This window comes from Orycteropus afer, unplaced genomic scaffold (assembly GCF_000298275.1).
Source record: "Orycteropus afer afer isolate SDZICR_OR568_19922 unplaced genomic scaffold, OryAfe1.0 scaffold00044, whole genome shotgun sequence".
Taxonomy (NCBI): domain Eukaryota; kingdom Metazoa; phylum Chordata; class Mammalia; order Tubulidentata; family Orycteropodidae; genus Orycteropus; species Orycteropus afer.
The window spans coordinates 4,488,242-4,508,287 of record NW_006921631.1 but is presented as its reverse complement, the minus strand read 5'-3'; the positions used below and the strand labels follow the sequence as shown (position 1 = coordinate 4,508,287).

The following is a 20,046-nucleotide window of genomic DNA, read 5'->3' as shown; positions in this document are numbered from 1 at the left end:
AAAAAAAAAAAAAAACAGGAAAAAATCTGAGCAGGGAGGGACAGGACACCCAGTCTTCATCTGACCCCACAGACTGGGATGGCCCAGAAGGTGGGTGGGAGTGAGGGATGGCCATATCACCATTCACCAAGAGGTTATGTGGTATAAGAGTAACAAGGGGAATATCGCACCTTTCCAATGGTTGGTGTCAGGAATGTCCTTGTGGTTCCCAGCAAGTGGAGCTTATTCTTAAGTCCCTGGAATCTAGGAGGACGCTGTTGCTTTAAATATCCTGAATGGTTGAACCACTTGTAAACATTCAAAATGGCTGTGCCCTCCAGACAGGCAAAAGTCCACAGCTCAGCCTGCCTTCCTCTTCACTGCTTCCCTTTTTATTCACCAGCCACCAGTGCAGTCCTCTGTGCAGCCCCTGGCTAGCAGGTTGATTTTTAGGTTAATTGTTAGGTCCTAACACCACTCAGCAATATCCCAGCTGTCTGTCCAGTCAAGATTGCTGACAGACCACAGCTCCATATGTATCCTTTTTTGGTGTTTTCATTTGGGTTCTTCTATTAGTTGGAGTTTAGTCCACTTCTATATCCTTTCCTTCAAAGCTCAGGGCTCCAGGATTACCTTCTGTTTCTGTGTCATTTGGTCCTCCTTTTCTTTGTTGAGGATGGTCTGGGCAGTTTGTCTGCATATTCCATCATGTTACTGGAACCTCTTATTTATTTATATTTTAACTGGCTTTTAATGTCTTGCAAGAAAGAGAAGGGAATTTCATTGTGAGACACACCATTCTGTAGTATACTGATGAAGGGAAGACTGGAGGAGGCCAAGCTTCTCAAGTCACAGCAGGCAGCTCTTACTTATTCTCCTCTCTCATTGGGACCAACTCATCTTAGGGACTTTCATCCAGATCTAGGCAGCTGGATTGCCCTTTGCAAAAGTGTCTGTGCAATTAAGAAAATTTTAATACTCAAAATACCCTCAAAGATCTTCTAGTCCTGGAGGTTTGAACTTGTTATCCAGGGTTTCTGGCAGGGTGTCTGTGAATGACCTTCAAGGAGCTTAACAACTCATGATATTCTCTGTAAAGTTTTGCGTGAGTATTCTTAAGTATTTTTTTTTATCCCTGAAGACAAGTTCTATAGCCTTCACGAGATTCTTAAAAATCTCAGACACCTGGAAAAGGTTATCATGATTTTAATTGAAGCTCCTTAGAGAAATGAATGTCCCTGGGTAGTGCAAGCAGTTTATGATTGGCTGCTAACCTAACGTTGGGAGTTCAGACCCACCTAGTGGCTCCATGGGAGAAAGTCCTGGTGATCTGCTTCGATAAAGATTACAGCCAAAGAAAACCTTTATATGTCCAAGGACAAAGTTCAGAAAGCAAGAAGTGTTAGGAAAGAAAGAGGAACGGAAATGGGAAACATAGAGAGGAAGTGGTATAAGTGATATTACTTTGTGGAGATTGCAATCAATGACATGAAATAACATGTGTATGTATTTTTGAAGGGAAAACTGATTTGCTCTATAAACTTTCACCCAACTCACAATAAAAACTTAAAAATAAATAAATAAATAATAACCTCTATGGAGTAGTTCTAGGAGCTCTGGTAGTGTAGTACCTAAGGCACTTGACTGCTAACCAGAAGGCTGGCAGTTCAAATCCACCAGCCACTCCTCAGAAGGAAGACTGAGCAATCTACTTCCATAGTGATACTTCCTTGGAAACCCAAGTAGGGGTCACTATGAGTCAGATCTGACTCCATGGCAGAGTTTTTTGGTTTTTATGGAACAGTTCTACCTTGTAGAACTGGAGTTGTCATGAATGAGAATTAGTTTCACATCAGTGAGCTTTTATTAATTAATCATAACTTTTAGTAGAGATTACACAGTTACAGGTAGAGGCATATGTGAAGGGAATATTGTCAAGACATGAACTCAGGTTTCTTGTTGCTTACATGATGCTTTTTCTACTTGCTCCACCATATGAGATCTTTAAGCTTTCCTTTGATCCAGGAGCTATCACATGTACATTGTACACTCTAGCTATGCCTGTCCTCTTGCCATGGTTAAGTAAGAATTTCCATATGGAAGTAGTTTTGGAGAGCTGGAGAAGGCTGCTGCTCTATCTCACAGCTACTGATACCTACCAGCTGACTTTCAACTCTGAATGTACTGCTTGCCATTACTTTAAAAATAAAAAAATAAACTTTGGAACTACTTATCCCTGGAGACATGGTGCCCCACTTTGGCATCTGTGGAGTAACACTGATTGCAGAGAACAAACATAACCCTCAAGGCCGCCCTTCCACACAGCACAATGTAAAGAGATAAATCACTTGAATTAGTCAACCTTGAAATGCTCACACTTTAGGAAACTGTTGTCTAAGGACAACACCTGGTTTAAGTTACCAGGGTACATAATTATATACCCATTCTTATAGTCAATATTTCATCAGCCCTGGGAGAGGGAAAAATTCCCACCTGAAATTATAAATTGATCTAGAAAACAGTAGCTTTTTTCTCTCTAAAATAATATGCTATGGTTGAGACTCTAACCCATGGAAGTGTGGTTTTTTTCCTGCAGAATGTTTCCATAATGTGATAAGAAATTAGAATGATAGAGAGCACTGAAATAGGAGTCAATAGACCTCAGCTTTAGACTTGGCATACCCATGATATTTAGACTTGGCACACCAATGAAATAGCTGGGTGACTTTAGGCAAGTCATTTCCTTGCTCTTCTGTTTCCTCTTCTATCAAAAGAGGAGTATAGGAGCATTGTGTAGGATAGCCTCTAGAGTCCTTCCCAGTGTGAACCTTCTAAACTTTCCTGTCATTCTTCCATTTGTGAGTTTGTTTGCCCTGTTCTATACACTAGTTGCTGCATTCCCAGCTTGTTTGTGATAGAACAGCCCTATCTGAAGGCAGAAACTCTTGTCCCAAGAATCTGTGTGGGGTTAGGGATGGCTTCCAGACTCACCAGCAGGAATATGGGCATCTCTTGCTGTAGCGACAGCAGTAAAATTGCCACTCTCGATCCAGCACTGACTCAAAGTAGCGGCTCTGGAACCCTGCCACCAGTCCATTGTTGGAGCACGTCTGGTACCTGACAAGAACAACCCAAGGAACATAAGGACTTTGATACACAAACAGACCCCTTCCCAAAACCCAGCTTCCCACAATTACTGAGTGATGCCACTATTTAATTGACCCTACAATCCTAAAACTTCATTGTATTTTTATGTGAATAATAAAGGCTTTGTTACTTTGTAGAAATGACATACTCACTGCTAAAATTCAAGCAATTCAGAATCTTTCAAAGGAAGGAAACTTGGAGAACACTGTTCTTGATATTTCCATATGAATGCATCATTAGATGGAAGAATGTATAAATGGATGGATGTAGAGACATAAAATTTTACAAATTCAAGATTGTATTAGTCATGCCATTTTAAAATAAAAGATAATAGAATCCCATTTACTTGAATTTTAAATTAAAAAGAGAAACCAATGAGCACAAAATGAGTTGATAAACATCAAATAAATGTTTTTTCTTCTCAACAGCAAAGCCCTAGAAATTTAGCACAAGTATGAACCCTAGAAATTTAACATAAGTTTACCCTATGTATAGCACACAAAGTTCATATGGGTGAAGCGATTTGTCCAGGGCATTCAGGTAACCTGGGGGAAGCTGCAACCACAATGCAAGCCATGGGCTTCTTATCTAGGAATCTTTCTATGACCTACCCACTCTATAGTAAGATCTACACAATCAAGGAGTATTTCACCCAGAATTTTATTCCCAGTGCCCACTGTATGTCCTGGCAAATGGATGCACTTCTTCCTAAGTTGTGATGGGTCGATTGAATTTCTCAACTTCCCTCTACCTATTCTAGCTGTTGCTGTTAGGTGCTGTCAAGTCAGTTTTGACTCATAGTGAACTATGCACAACAGAACAAAATACTGCCTCTCCCTGCACTGTCTTCACAATGGTTGCTTGAGCCCATCTTGGAACTACTTGGATCTTGTCAATCCATCTTATTGAGAGTCTTCCCCTTTTTCACTGACCCTCTACCAAGCATGATATTCTTCTCCAGGAACTTGTCTCTTCTGATAACATGACTCTTCTAGCCACTCAGTACTAATCCTCCAAATAAAGTAACCTCCTCCAGTCTACAGACCTCCTTGGGGCTACACAAGTTTTCATTCTCTTTCATGCTATTGCTGGTCTAGGAATCAGCTCTTTTTATCTTCACAGACCTTTCTAACTAGCCTAGTCTCTCTCCCTGACCCTACCATGTTGGTTTACAACAGGGTAATCTTGTCTTTCTTTGTTCTGTCCCTAGTACTACTTTCTCTCATTCTGCCCCTAAACTCTGTTGTTGTTACTGTTAGGTGCTATGGAGTCAATTTTCAACTCAAAGCGACCCCATGTGACAGAGTGAAACTGCCCAATAAACTTTCCTAATCTCTACAAAAGCAGATCACCAGGTCTTTCTCCCATGGAGCTGCTGGGTAGGTACCAATGACCAACCTTTCATTTTGCAACTAAACACTTAAACATTTGCACCATCAGGGCTCCTTCCCCTAAACTGTACTAGTGCCTTCAGATTTGTCATTTTCTTCTCTGATGATAAAGATGCTGTCTCCCACAGGGGAACAGGGGGTTTCCACCTTATACAGATGAGATCTTTCACAAGCCCTATCAAAACAACATGCTAGCTACCTCTGATTTGTTTGCATTTTCTACCCACCCCTGCCATCGATCATGTTTCCACTTATAAGTGGGCAGAGTAGGCTGCTATCTGTATAGCACAACTAGAGAGCTGTTGGAAATATGCCACTATTTTCCAAGTGAAGATGAGTTTCCAGGAAATAAAATGGATAAAGTAAGAATAAGGACCCTGTGCAACAGAAACCTTGATGACACACAAAATAGGGTAATATCATTAGCAACTGGATTTCATTTTGTTCCTTTTAACTACTGGAAATGAACTTGTGGACCTGACAAAACTAGATATTAAATATATTACTTGTCTCTGATAGGAAAATATCTCTCTTTCTCATTCATTTGGTCATTCATTCATATATGCATTCAAATATACATTTATTCATTCATTCATCCATTCAACAAAGCCATACTCTGCTACTATTCTGTATCAGTCACTGTGCTACCATACTGAAAGATAAATTGAGAGATATGCTTGACACTTGGTCAGTCACACAAATTAACACATGCCCCTTGTTCCTAGGACTTATAAGAAGTTCTTGCAGACCATAAAGAGCTCAGGCTATAAGGTATCAATAATGCAAATCAAAATGTAAATTGAGACTTATGGTGCTTTGATTATCTAGTATTCTTTGCTCTGCCATTATGCCCATCTCTTCAGGAGCATTACCACATTGGAAAATGCCTGGCACATTTCTGGAGGCCACATAATTGGAAAGGGCTGCTAGACTTATGGCATAGAGGGAGGGTAGTATCTGATATTTTAGGATGGTCTGTTATATCTTTTGGAGCTCTGGTGGCATAATGTCTAAGGCATTTGACTGCTAACCAGAAGGCTGGTGGTTCAAACCCAAAAGCCACTCCTTGGAAGGAAGGTTGGGCAATCTACTTCCATAGTGATATCACCTCAGAAACCCAAGGAGGGGTCGCTATGAGTTGGATCCAACTTTATGGCAGTGAATTTGTTTTTTTGGTTTTATTATACCCTATATCCTAGTAATGTAGTTCAGAGTTAACTTAAAAATAACCCGCTAACAGTCTTAAACAAAGCCCATATGTGTCCAAAGACAGAAGGTGCAGCAGATTGATGCTCTCTGCAACTGTCCCTCTTCACATCAACTTGCCCTCTTAGCATCTTAGATGCTGCCTTCCTCTAAAACAGAGCCCTCTCAAGAGTGAGCTGAGTTGAACATCAGTTCCTCTGAAGCTGTGGTTCCATTGTCTTGGTTTGTCCTATGCATGCAGACTACTACAGGGGACAGAGTTCCCATGGTGGTAAATTCCCTGGAGTAAAAATAAATGTAGTAAGATAAGCTGATCTGTTTCACAGGGTATAAGTTCTGAAGGCCATCCAAGTTCCATGAATTCCCCGCCGGCTATCGGCCAGGCAGCCACCTCACCAACCCGGTATGGGAAGTGTGTGTCACTTTCCCACACACCACCTCAGATAACACTGTCTTGTGAAGATTATTTGTATATCTAAGATCCTGGAGCTTAAGAACATATGGTCATTGTTAGATAACTGAGCATATTCCCTTCTCCTAGCTTTGGTCAGATGTCTTCACATGTTTGTTTTCAAGACATTCTTTAAAAATTTTATTTATTTTGTTGTTGGTGGTGAGAATACATACAGCAAAATATACACCAATTCAACAGTTTCTACATGTACATCTCAGTGACATTGATTACATTCTTTGAGTTGTGCAACCATTGTCACCCTCCTTTTCTGAGTTGTTCGTCCCTCATTAACATAAACCTATTGCCCTGATGTTTTTTTCTAAATATTTTAGTTGCTCTTATCAACTTGCATATGTTGTTGTTGTTGTTATGTGCCATGTAGTCGGTTTCGACTCACAGCGACCCTATGTACAACAGAACAAAACACTGCTCGGTCCTGTGCCAGTCTCACAATCCTTGCTATACCTGAGGCTGTTGCTGCAGCTACTCTGTCAATCCTTATTGAGGGCCTTCCCTTCTTTTGCCTACCTTCCGCTTTACCGAGCATGATATCCTTCTCCAGGGAATTGTTCCTTCTGACAACATGATCAAAGTAGGTGCGATGAAGTCTGGCCATTCTTGCTTCCAAGGAGCATTCCAGCTGCACTTCTATATGCAGTTTGCATATAGATAGTTCTTAAAAGAGCATAATGCTCAAGACAGATCTTTTTTACTTGTAAAGCTAAACTATTGTTTCATTTTAAGAAGACTTCAGGGAATATTTTTGGTTTAAGGTTTAAAGACTATCTCAGGACAATAGTTTTATGGGTTAATTCACCTTCCATCACCCCAGAAAGTGTGGATTCTATTAGAATTTCAAATTCTGTTCTGCATTTCCCCCCTTTTAATCAGGATTTTTTTGTAGAATTTTGGATCAAAATGTTCAGCAATGGTAGCTGGGCACAGATTGTCAACATGTTTTGATACAGAGTTTGCTTAGTGAGTTTGATAGTGCTCAATGTTTGGATGTGCCCAATACAATGAAATCATTCCTTCAGAAACTGGATCTGTATAGGGTGATATTTTTACATTCATGTGAAGAGCAGTGTAACAATGTGGTTAAGAGAATGAGCTCTGAAGCCCAACTGTGTGCTCCACCACTCCTAGCTGGGTCATCTTGGGCAGGCTTCTTAAACTCTAATGGCTTTAGTTTCCTCATCTGTAAATGGGCATAGTAATGTTGCTGTTGTTGTCAGATTCTGTTGAGTCAGCTCCAACTCACAGTGACCCTGTATATAACAGAACAAAACACTGCCTGGTCATACACCATCCTCACAGTCCTTGGTGTCCTTGAGCCAATAATTGCAGCCACTGTGTCAATCCATCTTGAGGGTGTTCTCCTTCTTCACTGACCTTCTACTTTACCAAGCATGATATCCTTCTCCAGGGACTGGTCCCTTCTAACAACATGACCAAAGTAGATGAGAAAAAGTCTGGCCATTCTTGCTTACAAGGAGCATTCTGTCTACATTTCTTCCAGGACAGATTTGTTTGTTCTTCTGGCAGTCTGTAGTATTTTCAGTATTCTTCACCAACACCATAATTCAAAATCATTAACTCTTCTTCAGTCTTTCTTATTCATTTTCTGGCTTTCACACACATATGAGGTGAATGAAAAAACCATGGCTTGGGCTAGGAGCACTTGGTCTTCAAAGTAACACATTTGTTCCTTAACACTTTAAAGAGGTCTTTTGCAGCAGATTTGTCCAGTGCAATATAACATCTAATTTCTTGATTGCTGCTTCCATTGGTGTTGATTGTGCATCCAAGTAAAATGAAATCTCTAACAGCTTCAATCTTTTCTCTATTTATCATGATGTTGTGACTGGTCCAGTTGTGAGGACTTTTGGTTTCTTTATGCTGAGGCATAATCCATACTGCAGACTGTAATCTTTGATCTTCATCAATCAGCTCTTCAAGTCATGCTCTCTTCTTGCTTCAGCAAGGAAGCAAGCAAGCAGGGTTGTGTCATCGGCATATCAGAGGTTGTTAATGAGTCTTTCTCCAATCCTGATGTCATGTTCTTCTTCATATAGTCAGCTTCTTGGATTATTTGCTCAGTAGTATTAGCATGCATTTATTAAAGTTATTGTGGAAACCAAATAAAGTAATGCATTTAAAATGTCTGGAATAGTGTCTGCTAATGCTTAATAAATTATTCACTATTGTCATCCTACTTTCATTTAATCCATATGATGATGGTGATAGTTTCTGTGAAAATCTCTCTTGGCTCCCCAGTCTCTAGTCAGTGAAATATTGGTGGACTCATGTGCTTTTCCCGAACTGCTGTTTTCTTAAGAAAAACTCACCGAGCTTTCCTGTCTTAGCTGCTGGTACCCACTTTCTTTGTATCTTTGTTATTTTGTATGTCTCCAGTAGATGGTAAAGTCCTCAAGGGAAAAGATTGTTTAGTCTTCTTCTTTGTATTTCTAACAGTGCTTGGTGTTCAGCAAATGTGAAATGAGTGAACGAATGGCCAAGTCATCTATTATCAGAGCCAGAATTGACTTATAAGACCCTATCACTTTAACCTGTGAAGGGCCCAAAACTCCCCTCAAATAGTTTCCATGAAGCTTCAGTGAGCAGTTCATCTTCTCACTTGCATCTCCTACCTCAGGTCCAGGACCTTCTCTTACACAGAGAGCAAAACAAAGGCTGCTCTAGGATGAGGGTACAAAATGAAAATAGCTTTGGGTGTTCCTCTACTCCATTGATTTCACTTTTTTTTTTTTTTTTTTTTTTTAAGAATCTTATATAACAAAATTCACTTGAACATTGACCACAAATGCTAAGATTACAAACACAGGAGAAATCAGGAGTCAGGCAAGTGAGAAGAAGTTTAAGAGCAGCATGTGAATGGGAGGGGATGGGGAAGCTGAAGAAGGCTTGCCTTCAAAACCCACTGCCATAGAGCCAATTACAACTCATAGTGACCCTATGTGTAGAACTGTCCCATAAGGTTTCCAAGGATGTAAATCTTTATGGAAGCAGGCTACCTCATCTTTCTCCCATGGGATGACTGGTAGGTTCAAACCACCAGCCTTTTAGTAAGCAGGTGAACTCTTTAACCACTATGCTACCAGAGCTCCTTGCCTTCATGAAAGTATTAAAATTTAATAAAACATAAAATAGAATACTGGATGGTGGCCAGAATACATGCTTGTGCTCTCATTCACTTCTTCATAGCACCTTGGTGGTTGTTCCTGAGCAGTCTGAAGAACTGAGGATTGGTCAGAACTTCAGCTTTCTTGGTGAACTATGAGATGACTTCTACTGATAAAAGGCCAAGATGTTGAATGAACATTCTCTGGAGCATGAGGTCACTGGTACCCTGCTTCAGAGTGTCTCTCCTCTCCACTTGAGAAGACATACTTTTTTCTCATCATCCCTTTGAAAAAAGGGAGGATCAATTTCAGTTTAGCAAACTAAAGAATCATTGATGTTGTTGTTAACTGCTTTACAGTCAATCCCCAACTCAAAGGGACCCTATGAACAATGGAGTGAATCACTTGGTCTTGAACCATCCCCATGACCAGTTGTAGATTGGACTGTTGTGATCCATAGGATATCCATGAGCTGATTTTCAGAAATAGATCTTCAGGCTTTTCTTCCTAATTTATCTTAGTCTGAAAACTCTGCTGAAATCTGTTTAACACCATAGCAACACCTCTACTGACAGACTGTTGCTGGCTGCACACGAGGTGCATTGGCCAGGAATTGAACTCAACACTTCAGCATGAAAGGCGAGAATTTTATCACTGAATCACCATTGTGTTTCACCTGATACTAGGAATTTTCTAGAAGGAAAATCATAGGACAATTACTCCTCCTTTGACAACAACATTCATGGACCTGTTCTGAGAAAGTGACATTCCTGAAAATGGTTTATCTCGGGCTATCAGTTTGAAAACAAAGGCAGAAAGCTTCCTCTTGTATCTGTAACAGTGAAGCATAAAGGTAGTGGGATGAAAAGGGAAGAGCCTTGGTTGAATCAACAGATACAAGTTCTAGTCCTAGCCCTGATACTAACATGTATTGTGATCCTTGAGCCTCATAAATTAATGCCTGCAAAACTCTTGGCCAAGACAGAAGATGAATGAGCCATGATCCAAACTCAGAATCATATGAGGCCAAAGCTCAAGTTCATGACCTCTCAAGGAGTACAAGAAGTCATTTCAAGATTGTCCTTTAGCTTCAGGTCAGTACTCCAGCCAGACTTTCTCCGGGCTTTCCATCCTCTTGATCAGGTTGAGGGCTCTTAGCTAGGCAGAATGATGAAGGCCAGAACTGAAGGTGTGTGAGCATCTGATTTTGTTTGTGAACTTCTCTGTGGAGTTTTAGTCTCTCCTTCCAGTCTCTGCTGGTCTCAGTTCAAATGCATATGAAATCTAACCAAGTTGGGAGTGAGGCAGGGTCCAGTGTACAGCAGGGTAAAGAAAAACAGCACCATCTTGACTAAGAGTTTTCAAAATTTCATACAATAAAAGGGGCTATTTATGCTGGTCTCTTTCCTCCCAGCTGCACAAATGTACAGATGTGTTTCCAGGGGCACTGTCCAGAGTCTCCAACCCCACTGCAGAAGTGGACCTCCAAGCAACTTGGGCAAGGCCATTGACTACTTCTTTGGGTTGGCAAGACCACATAGTATAGTATCCTTAATGCCACAAAATGCCTCCTCCCCCTCATCTAACTTGATGCAGGTCTAAATTCCACTAAAAGAAATTCCTTCTTTTACATTAGAACTTTGACCACTGTTGATTCTATTTCTCCCAGAATAATCCTTTGAGCTGCTATTAGGCATTTATAACACAGTCTATAGAATTTTAGAATGTTCTTTAAGTCTTTCAACAAGTTGTTTTTGTTTTTTTTTTTTTACCTATAAACATTTGGCTGGTAATTGAAAGGTCAGTGGTTTAAACCTATCAGCTGCTCCATGGGAGAAAAACCTAGCAATCTGCTGTCATAAAGATTACAGCCGAGGAAACTCTATGGGTCACTATGATCAGAATCAACTCGACAACACACAACAACAGCTATATCCAGTGCTGTGCTTAGTCTGACAGATAATACAATGACACTGATATTTGATAGAAGATGTAGGTTGGCTTGTACCAAAGACAGAGGAGCAGAGAAATAGGATCTGGATGGGGACAGTGGGACAGTGAAGTGGCAAGAGGCAGACACAAACCCAGTTATGAGGAAATTTTACTGGTTCAAAAGAGCTTTTAAAGTTCTAGATTTCTTTCTTAAGCCCCAAAAGAATGACTCCACACTTCATCTTGCTCTTTCTGCTGACATTTATGTCTACTTCTGCAAATTGACAGTGATAATTCTTAACCTGATAGATTATGTGAGTAGGGAGATGCTTTCTGCCAAGTGCCTAGCATGGAGCCTGGCACAAAATTGCTATTAAAAAGCAGAAAAAGTAGTAGTTGTTATTACTATTATCATAAATATTTATAATCTAATGGAAAGAGAAGTTACATCCTAGTCTTCAAAAACCACTCTCTGTAAATGTTGGGAAGTACCAGGAATCATCAGCATTGAGCATCTGCAGTGGAATAACAAGATGAGTAATAGAAAGCAGATAGTAGAGAATAGAAGACAATTCAAGCCTCACCTCTTCCAAGAAGCCTTCCTTCCTTAACAATTACAACTTACACTTATCTTTCTTCTTCATAACATGTTGGTGTCACTATCACCCATGTCATCGGACCTGTACTAGCACTGAATTTTTGAAGACAAATATTACCATATCACACACTAGTGCCCTGCTGTCACAGTACTAGGGATATGCATAGTTTCTATAAATAATGCTGAATTGTACTCAGTCTGCCCTCTTCTTGCCCTCATCTGTGTAAGAGTCCAGCTATTTCCTCCATCTCCAAGGTTTAAGCCTTCTAGTCTTTCCATCAAATTTTAAGATGGAAATATAAAAATGACCTGCTGAATGACTTCTCTGGATAGATAGACATAGCACAGGGCAGAGTGAAAATGCTTCCCTAAAATAGAAATACTTGTCTCATTTTAGGAAAATGCAAGCAGTAGAAGCTACATTGAATACCTCAAGAAGACCTATATTATCTTGAGATGTATTTATGTCCTGAGAGCAGTTATGGCCTGAGAGTAATTCCAAGCCATGCAGGCCTTGCAGGTTTAATTAACCACAGGAGCTCAGGAACAGCAAGTGTTATGATATTTGTCAACCAAGAGATTAAATGCCCCCTCAGTGTCTATCTTAAAAAGTGACAAATGATCAAGACTCTTCTGATGTACATTTAACATTTATAGATCAGTAATTGTTATCTTCCAAAAGCAAAATGGGAATATCAGGGGCTTTGCAATCTAGCAGTTTGGGTTTCTACCCCAGCTATGCAATTTACCAACTGTATTATAGCCACCAAACCATTTACCCTCTTTAGTCTTAGTTTCCTACAAGTAGTTATAAGGTAATGGTAAATAACCTTCATCCAGCATTTAATATGTGCCAAGGAGCTCTGGCGGTACAGTAGTTAAAGCATTTGGCTACTAACCAGAAGGTGGTCAGTTCGAACCCATTAGCAACTTCCCAGGAAAAGGATGAGGCAGTCTGCTTCTGCAAAGATTTACAGCCTTAGAAACTCTATGGGGCAGTTTGACTCCATCCTAAAGTGTCACTGAAGGAACTCTGGTGGTGTAGTGCCTAAAGCATTTGACTGCTAACCAGGAGGTTGGCGATTCAAACCCATGAACTACTCCAGGGAAGGAAGACTAAGCAATCTACTTCTGTAAAGATTTATTGCCTCCAATACCCAAAGGGGGTCACTATGAGTCAGAATTGACTCAACGACAATGAGTTTAGTTTGGTTTTGGTAAAGTGTCACTATGAGTTGGAATTGACTCAATGGCAGTGGGTTTTTTTGGATTCTACCATGTGTCAGGTATTGTGTTAAGCACTACAAGTGCATTAATTATTTTAATCAGAGCAATTTTATGAACTAGGCTCAAATAATCAGCTTCCTGACACTCCTTTACCACCACTACCATGGTTTTATTTATAAGGAAACTCAGGTTAAGAGAGGTTAAATAGCTTGCTCTAAGGATACACAGCCAATAATGTGCATATATTATCTCATTTTATTCTCACAAGAAATCTCTACTCACTCACTGCCATCAAGTAGAACCTGACTCATAGCTACCTTTCCTTGGGTTTCCGAGGCTGTATCACTACGGTACTAGATTGCCCAACCTTCTTTCTGAGGAGTGGCTGGCGGGTTTGAACCACCAGCCTTCTGGTTAGCAGTCAAATGCCTTAGGCACTATGCTACCAGAGCTCCTACAAGAAATCTAGGGAGTTTTTATAGATAGAGAAAAATTATATGACTTCCTACTTAAGATACTATTACTTTTGAGAATTGTTTGGTCAGACTCCAATATTCCTTATCTTTCCATTACTTCAGGATACCTCAAAGAAACACACACACACATACTCACTCACACACATATACCCCTTTCCATTCTGGAAGTGAAAAACCTAGGGAAGGTACCCCAACTCTGTGAAAATCCTTATTTGCTGTAAAGAGCATATCCAGAAGCTACCCAGACAGAAGCAAATCCTCTATCCAGAAAAGTGAACTTTTACTATCTTTATGAGTCATTTTGCAATACTCAAGTTCCCCCAGACAACTGATTCCTAGTACTTAGGAAAGTGACCTAGATAGAGAGGTAGCAGGAATCCTCAATTTGCCTTAATCCTTTTCTACATTTAGGCTTCTTGCACTCTGGAAACATTTTTACATGGATTTGATACCTTCTTTAGCCCAACATTTCTTACAGCTTTATCTAAGAACAAAAATAATACCAACAGTTAATATCCACCTGCATCAGTGTGACGTCAGACTCACTGGCTTGAGTTCCAGCTCTATCATTTACTAGCTGTGAGCAGGCAAGTCTCCTCATGTTTCTGAATCACAGGCTCCATATACGTAAAAGAGGGAAAAAATTTTCATCCCTGCCTGCCTCTCAGTATTGTTGTGAATATCAAATAAGATCAGATTATAAGTAACTCAAAGTCATTGGATGGTGCAAGAGGTTTTTAGCTCAACTACTAGACGAAAGGTTGGCTGTTTGAACCTTCCCAGTAGCACTGCAAAAGAAAGGCCTGGTGCCTCTGTTTCCATAAAGAAAATCCTATGGAACAGCTCTAGTCTGTAACACATGGAGTATCTCATTGCATTTAATCCTTATGGCTTTTGAAAGGAAGAGTTTAGTATTCTATTTTGTAAGATTATGTAGACATGAAAGTTATTGGGACAATGGAAGTCCAATAAGAATTTATGATGAGGAAACAAAGTGCATCAGCCATCTTCTGTATTATGTTGTAGGACTCCAAACCAAATCCACTGTCATCTAGTCAATTCTGACTCATAGCAAGTCTATAGGACAGAGTAGAACTGGCCCATAGGGTTTCCAAAGCTGTAAATCTCTACAGAAGCAGACTGCCTCATCTTTCTCCCACCGGACAGCTGATGGGTTTGGACTGTCACCTTTTGGTTAGTAGTGAATGCTTTAACTACTATACTAACGACGACCTTTAGGGCTCCTCAGGAAGTATAAAAAGTCTATCTTGCATCTTGGTAAATGCCACAAACCAAAATGAGATACAGTCAATGAAGCCGAGGCCTATATTATAAGTCCTGGATATTGAAAGTCAGAGATGTAAAGAAAATAGTTTCCCCTGTGGGAAAACCTGTTGACTTCTTTATTGAGGGTGGTAGGGCCACTAGCTGGGATTTGAACTGACTGAAGCAATAATTTATAACTTGCAAGTCTGAGTATTCTTTAGTTAAATATTTATTGGCAGCCTATTATATACCAAAGGTCCCTGGCAGTTTCAATCCATCTAGTGGCATCATGGAGAAAGGCCTGACAATCTGTTTCCACAAAGATTAAACCAAAAACCAAATTAGTTGCTGTTGGGTTGACTCTGACTCATAGCAACTCCATGTATTATAGAGTAGAACTATGCTCCATAGGGTTTTCAAGGCTGTGAACTTTTGCAAGCAGATCTCTAAGCCTTTTTCCCAGGTACTTCTGAGTTGGTTTGAACATCAACTTTTTGGTGTAGTTGAGTGACTAATAGTTTGTGTCACCCAGAGACTCCTCTGTAAAGATTATAGTCAAAAAAATGCTATGGAGTTCAGGTCTACTCTGTAACACATGGGCCATCATGAGTCAACAGCAATAGGTTTTTTGTTTGTTTACTATATACCGAGTGCTATTCTAGAGACTGGGAATACAGTGGTGAATGAGACAAAGCCCCTCCGTTCACAAATACTTAACATTTGATGTGAAGGACAATGGTAAACAGTTAAATAGAAACCATGTAATGGCAAGTAAACTGAAGGAAACATAAAACAGGTTGAGCGCATAGAGTGTAAAGGGTGTTAGTTTAGAGGAGGTGGTCTGGAAAGGCCTTTCTAAGGAGGCAGGTGCTGTGTAACGAATACTCAGAGCTATGAAATAGAAGGCCTGCTCGCACTATACAGAGTCTTGGTCTTAATTACAGTCAGATTATGGAAAACTTTGATTTTCTGCTCACTATTCAAAAACACAAAACAAACAAACAAACAAAAATTAAACTCACTGCTATCAAGTCAATTGTAATTTATAGTGACCCTAGGAAAGAGTAGAGCTGCCCTGTGGAGTTTCCAAGACTATACATTTTTACAGGAGCAGACTGTCACATCTTTCTCCCACACAATTGCTGGTGGGTTCAAACCACTGACGTTTTGGTTAGGAACCAAATGCCTTAACCACTGCACCATCACAGCTCCTTCTGCCCAACATATCCAGCTTCAGATTGACCTTAATTTTAAATAGCTCAGTGGAGCAGTTTTCCTTCTTCCTCTTCTTAGTCTAATGGCTTGCCTTGTTTTGAATTCATTAATTCAAATAGTGAGCTCTAATAAGAACTACCATTTTAAAATGTCTTCTAGGGATCTTTTGAAGCCAGGGGAAAAAAAGCAAAAACCAATAAACAGAACATTCTTTCTCTTAATTCAGACTCCATTTAGAGCTGGCTGGCCCCAAGTTGGCTTCCTCAAATCTTGGATTCACTAAACCTTTATTGACTGTCTGTGATGTGGCAGATGTTTTCACTTATACTCTTTTAAGCAATACAGCAATATCCTCTAACATTTTGTGAGGTGGGCATCATGATCTCTCTTTGCCAGATGAGGAACTCAATGTCCAAGACCACAGAGCTAAGACTGATAGAAAAAGTGAGTGAATCCAAGTTCTCTGGTTGTAAGACCAATCCTCCTTCCATCACTCTACAGCTTTGCCTTACTAGAAAATTCCAGCTCCATCTTGTTCCACATAGTCATTGGCACCCCAGACTCTGAGTCAAACAGCTATTTTTTCAGAAGAGGTTTTGGATAATTAAATCCACTCACCAGAGGCAGTAGTGGTGGATAAGGAGGACCCAATAAATATACAAGCAACTGGGTAGCCCCAGCCCAGCATCTGTGTGACCTCTCTTTCCACCTCTCCCATGGCCCCATCCCTCCAGGGATCTTACCAACCTCCATCTTCTTCCAGCCTAAAGAATTGCCCTGAGACCAGCACTGTAGCCCTGGTTCTGCTGATATAGAGCTCACACTGGGCAGAGGCAGCCCTCTCTCAAGGAGCATATAGGCTTTGGAGTTAAGACTCGCTGGATGCAAGTCCCTGCTCTAACACATTCCTACTGAGAAAATACCTGGTCACTGTGTTTTACATAAGGTCATCTACTTATAAATTCACTTCTAGATTTGTTTTGAGCACTACCTGAGATAATGCACATAAAGCACTTAGCATGGAGTCTGCTCAGGGTAAGCACTCCACAAATGGTAGCTGTTTTTATTTCTCAGAGGCCCCTTCTCTTGCCTGGATCTCTAGACCTCTGTTGTTGTTGTTGTTATTTGCCATCGATTCGCACCCGACTCATAGTGACCCCTCCTTGGGTTTCTGAGGCAGTATCACTAAGGAAGTAGATTGCCCAACCTTCCTTCTGAGGAGTGGCTGGTGAGTTTGAACCGCCAGCCTTCTGGTTAGCAGTCAAGTGCCTTAGCCAGAACGCTACCAGAGCTCCTCTAGACCTCTAGTGGGTTTTTTTTTTTTTTTTTTTTTTTTGACTTATTATTGTTCTGTCTACTAAATGAGTGACCCCCAAGGTTTTATGCCTTACCATGATCCATTGCCCCACTCTACCAAGTGCCTCCTGGAACCATACTTAAGTCTTGCTCACAGATAATACATGCTGTCCCTGGATGGTGCACACATTTAACACAGCCAGCTACTAATGGAAAGGTTAGAGGTTTGAGTTCACCCAAAGGTAGCTCAGAAAAAAAAGAACTGATGATTAACTTTAGAAAGATCAGCCACTGAAAGCCCTATGGAGCACAGGTCTAGTCCAATATGCATGAGGTCACCATGAGTCAGAGCTGGCTCTATGGCAACTGGTGGTTTGGCCTGTCCTGTGGAAGGGGAGGCAGTTCTTAACCAGAAAAAGTGATCTCTCCTTCTCTCCCCATTCTCAGAGAAGATTGATGAAGAGTCACAAAATGTAAGACCCAATAACCTAGGAGGCAATGACTATTGGAATGAGCTCTTGACCCAGAACTGGGCTGGGACCTAGCTAGGACAGTCACACCCCACAGTGAAGAGCAGGTTCTGACCGATTCTGTGTCACTAGTTAGTTCTAGGACGGGAGCTCTGGTAGCATAGTGGCTAAGACACTTGCCTGCTAACCAGACGGCTGGCAGTTCAAACCCACCAGCCAGTCCTCGGAAGGAAGGTTGGGCAATTCTACTTCCGTAGTGATACTGCCTCGGAAACCCAAGGAGGGTCGCTATGAGTCGGGTTTGACTCGACGGCACATAACAACAACAACAACAGTTAGGCAAGGATAGCACCTCTCTCTAAAAGCCTTCAGTAAACTATGTTCTAGCACTGGTATCCGTTTGAAATCCACTCATCATAACTGAGAAAGCACATTTAATAAAGGCAGCAGAGATTTATTTAGTTTCACATTTCTTTGCTGTGTTTTCTTTCTCCCTTCTCCTCTATCCCTTTGCTCTAAATCAATATTTCGCAAAATCTTTGTGGCACAGGGCCAGTTGTTTATTTTTCTCAAATTTTGTGGACCAATACCTTCATAGAAAAATAAAAGTAAGTTACTTCAAAACTTAAAGTTTCATTTGGATGTTGTTATGGATTGAATTGTGCTCCCCAAATCACAAATGCTGGAATCTTAAACCTTGTACTTGTGGTTGTAATCCCATCTGGGAATAAGATTTTCCTTGTTATTTTAATAAAACCATATCAATGCAAGATGTGCCCTAAACCTAATCACTTCTGAGTTATTAAAAGAGCAGGCTTGACACAGAAGAGAGCACAAGTGGGGCAGGGAGGGGATCAGATAGATGCCATGTGAAGATCACCAAGGAACGAAGGAACTCCAGAGCTACAGAAGCTGGAAGATACAAAGATTTTCCCTCAGAGTTGACAGAGAGAAAACCTTCCCCTAAAGCCAGTGTCCTGAATTCTGACTTCTAGCTTCCTGAACTGTGGGAAATAAATTTCTGTTCTTTAAATCCACCTACTTGTGGCATTTCTGTTGCAACACTAGATAATGAAGACAGATGACAATGCTAAATTGTTATAAAAGTTTTTAAACATTTTTAAGTTTTGTATTTATCTTGTTGCAAGATGATAAAAACATTTTATACACCCATTCTAGTCTCTGGACAATGAGTGGGGCTACTTCTACAAGGAACAAAAGCACAAAAGAGTCCTGTCTGCCGTGGACACTACCCATCCTGGGCTTTTTTCTGTAACAAAGTCCACTCTGCAGCAGCCCTGCCCCACCCAGAGCATGCATAGTAAGGCTCCTAGTAGGATTTGCCCAGATTTTAGGCACTGTTATTCCCTGAAGGTCAAGAAACCCACAGAGGGGGGCTGTGCAGAGCGTTGTCCCTTACCATTCCATTCCAGCCCTGTTGATCTCCTCCCACCAGCATTCGGTAGGCTCCCCGAGGATCTGAGGTGTGGGCATGCACTCATAGTTCCATTGTCTGTCAGAACCTTCCTTCTTGCTGAAGATGCTTCTCACAGCTACCACCACCTGTCCCTGGGGACACTGGAAGCTGAAGCCCTGCCGGTTCAGATTCACCCATCCATCGTCACTGTAATCATGATATGGCTGATATGGATACTCATAGTCACCATATTGGCCCCAGGCCACAGTGACCAGTGGTAGAAGCACCCACAGAAGAGTGAGGTCCATGCTGTCTGGCTTCTGGAAAAATAAGTCAGCCTGGGTTTTCTGGGCTGGTCGTTTTATACAACTGGCGCTGACATGTGGCCTCCAGATGTGGATAAGCAGGCTCCAACTGCAGTGTGTCATCTCTTAAGTAAAATTTTCTGTGAGGAGATGTTGGCCACAAGTACACACAGCTTGTTTTAAGGTGGAATTCTAGGAACATGTAAGGAACATGCAAGTTCAAGAATCTTCCCTGCAGGAAGAGCAATTTTGCAGGTAGCATAGAAAAGCAAATTGCTTTCATAACCCTTAGGAACTTTCACCTGCGAAAAAGACACATGCAGCACATTTGTCGCTCATCTCTCAGTACCCCACCCCACACTAGTGTCCCCTTACCCATCAGCAAACTCCTCTGTTTGTTCTCCAAACTACCCTGCCAGGACTGCTAATTTCCAGAACACTTTCTGGTTTTTCAAAACCAAAATAACAGAATGAGGAACAGAGTCATTTAGATTTCTGGTGGGCTGGATGCCTGGTTTCCCTTA

The 20,046-nt window shown here is 40.9% G+C and overlaps 1 protein-coding gene across 1 annotated transcript in view; it reads right to left on the bottom strand.

Annotated features, from left to right (window-relative positions):
• The window catches only part of DPT (dermatopontin), a 47,316-nt gene extending 27,791 nt beyond the window's left edge, over window positions 1-19,525 (bottom strand). Inside the window, exons 1-2 of the mRNA XM_007937716.1 lie at window positions 19,221-19,525; window positions 2,971-3,096 (exon numbers count right to left, since the gene is read on the bottom strand). Coding sequence (XP_007935907.1) covers window positions 2,971-3,096; window positions 19,221-19,525 — 431 coding nt within the window. The remainder of the gene's footprint in view (window positions 1-2,970; window positions 3,097-19,220) is intronic.
• Between the last annotated feature and the right edge of the window lie 521 nt (window positions 19,526-20,046).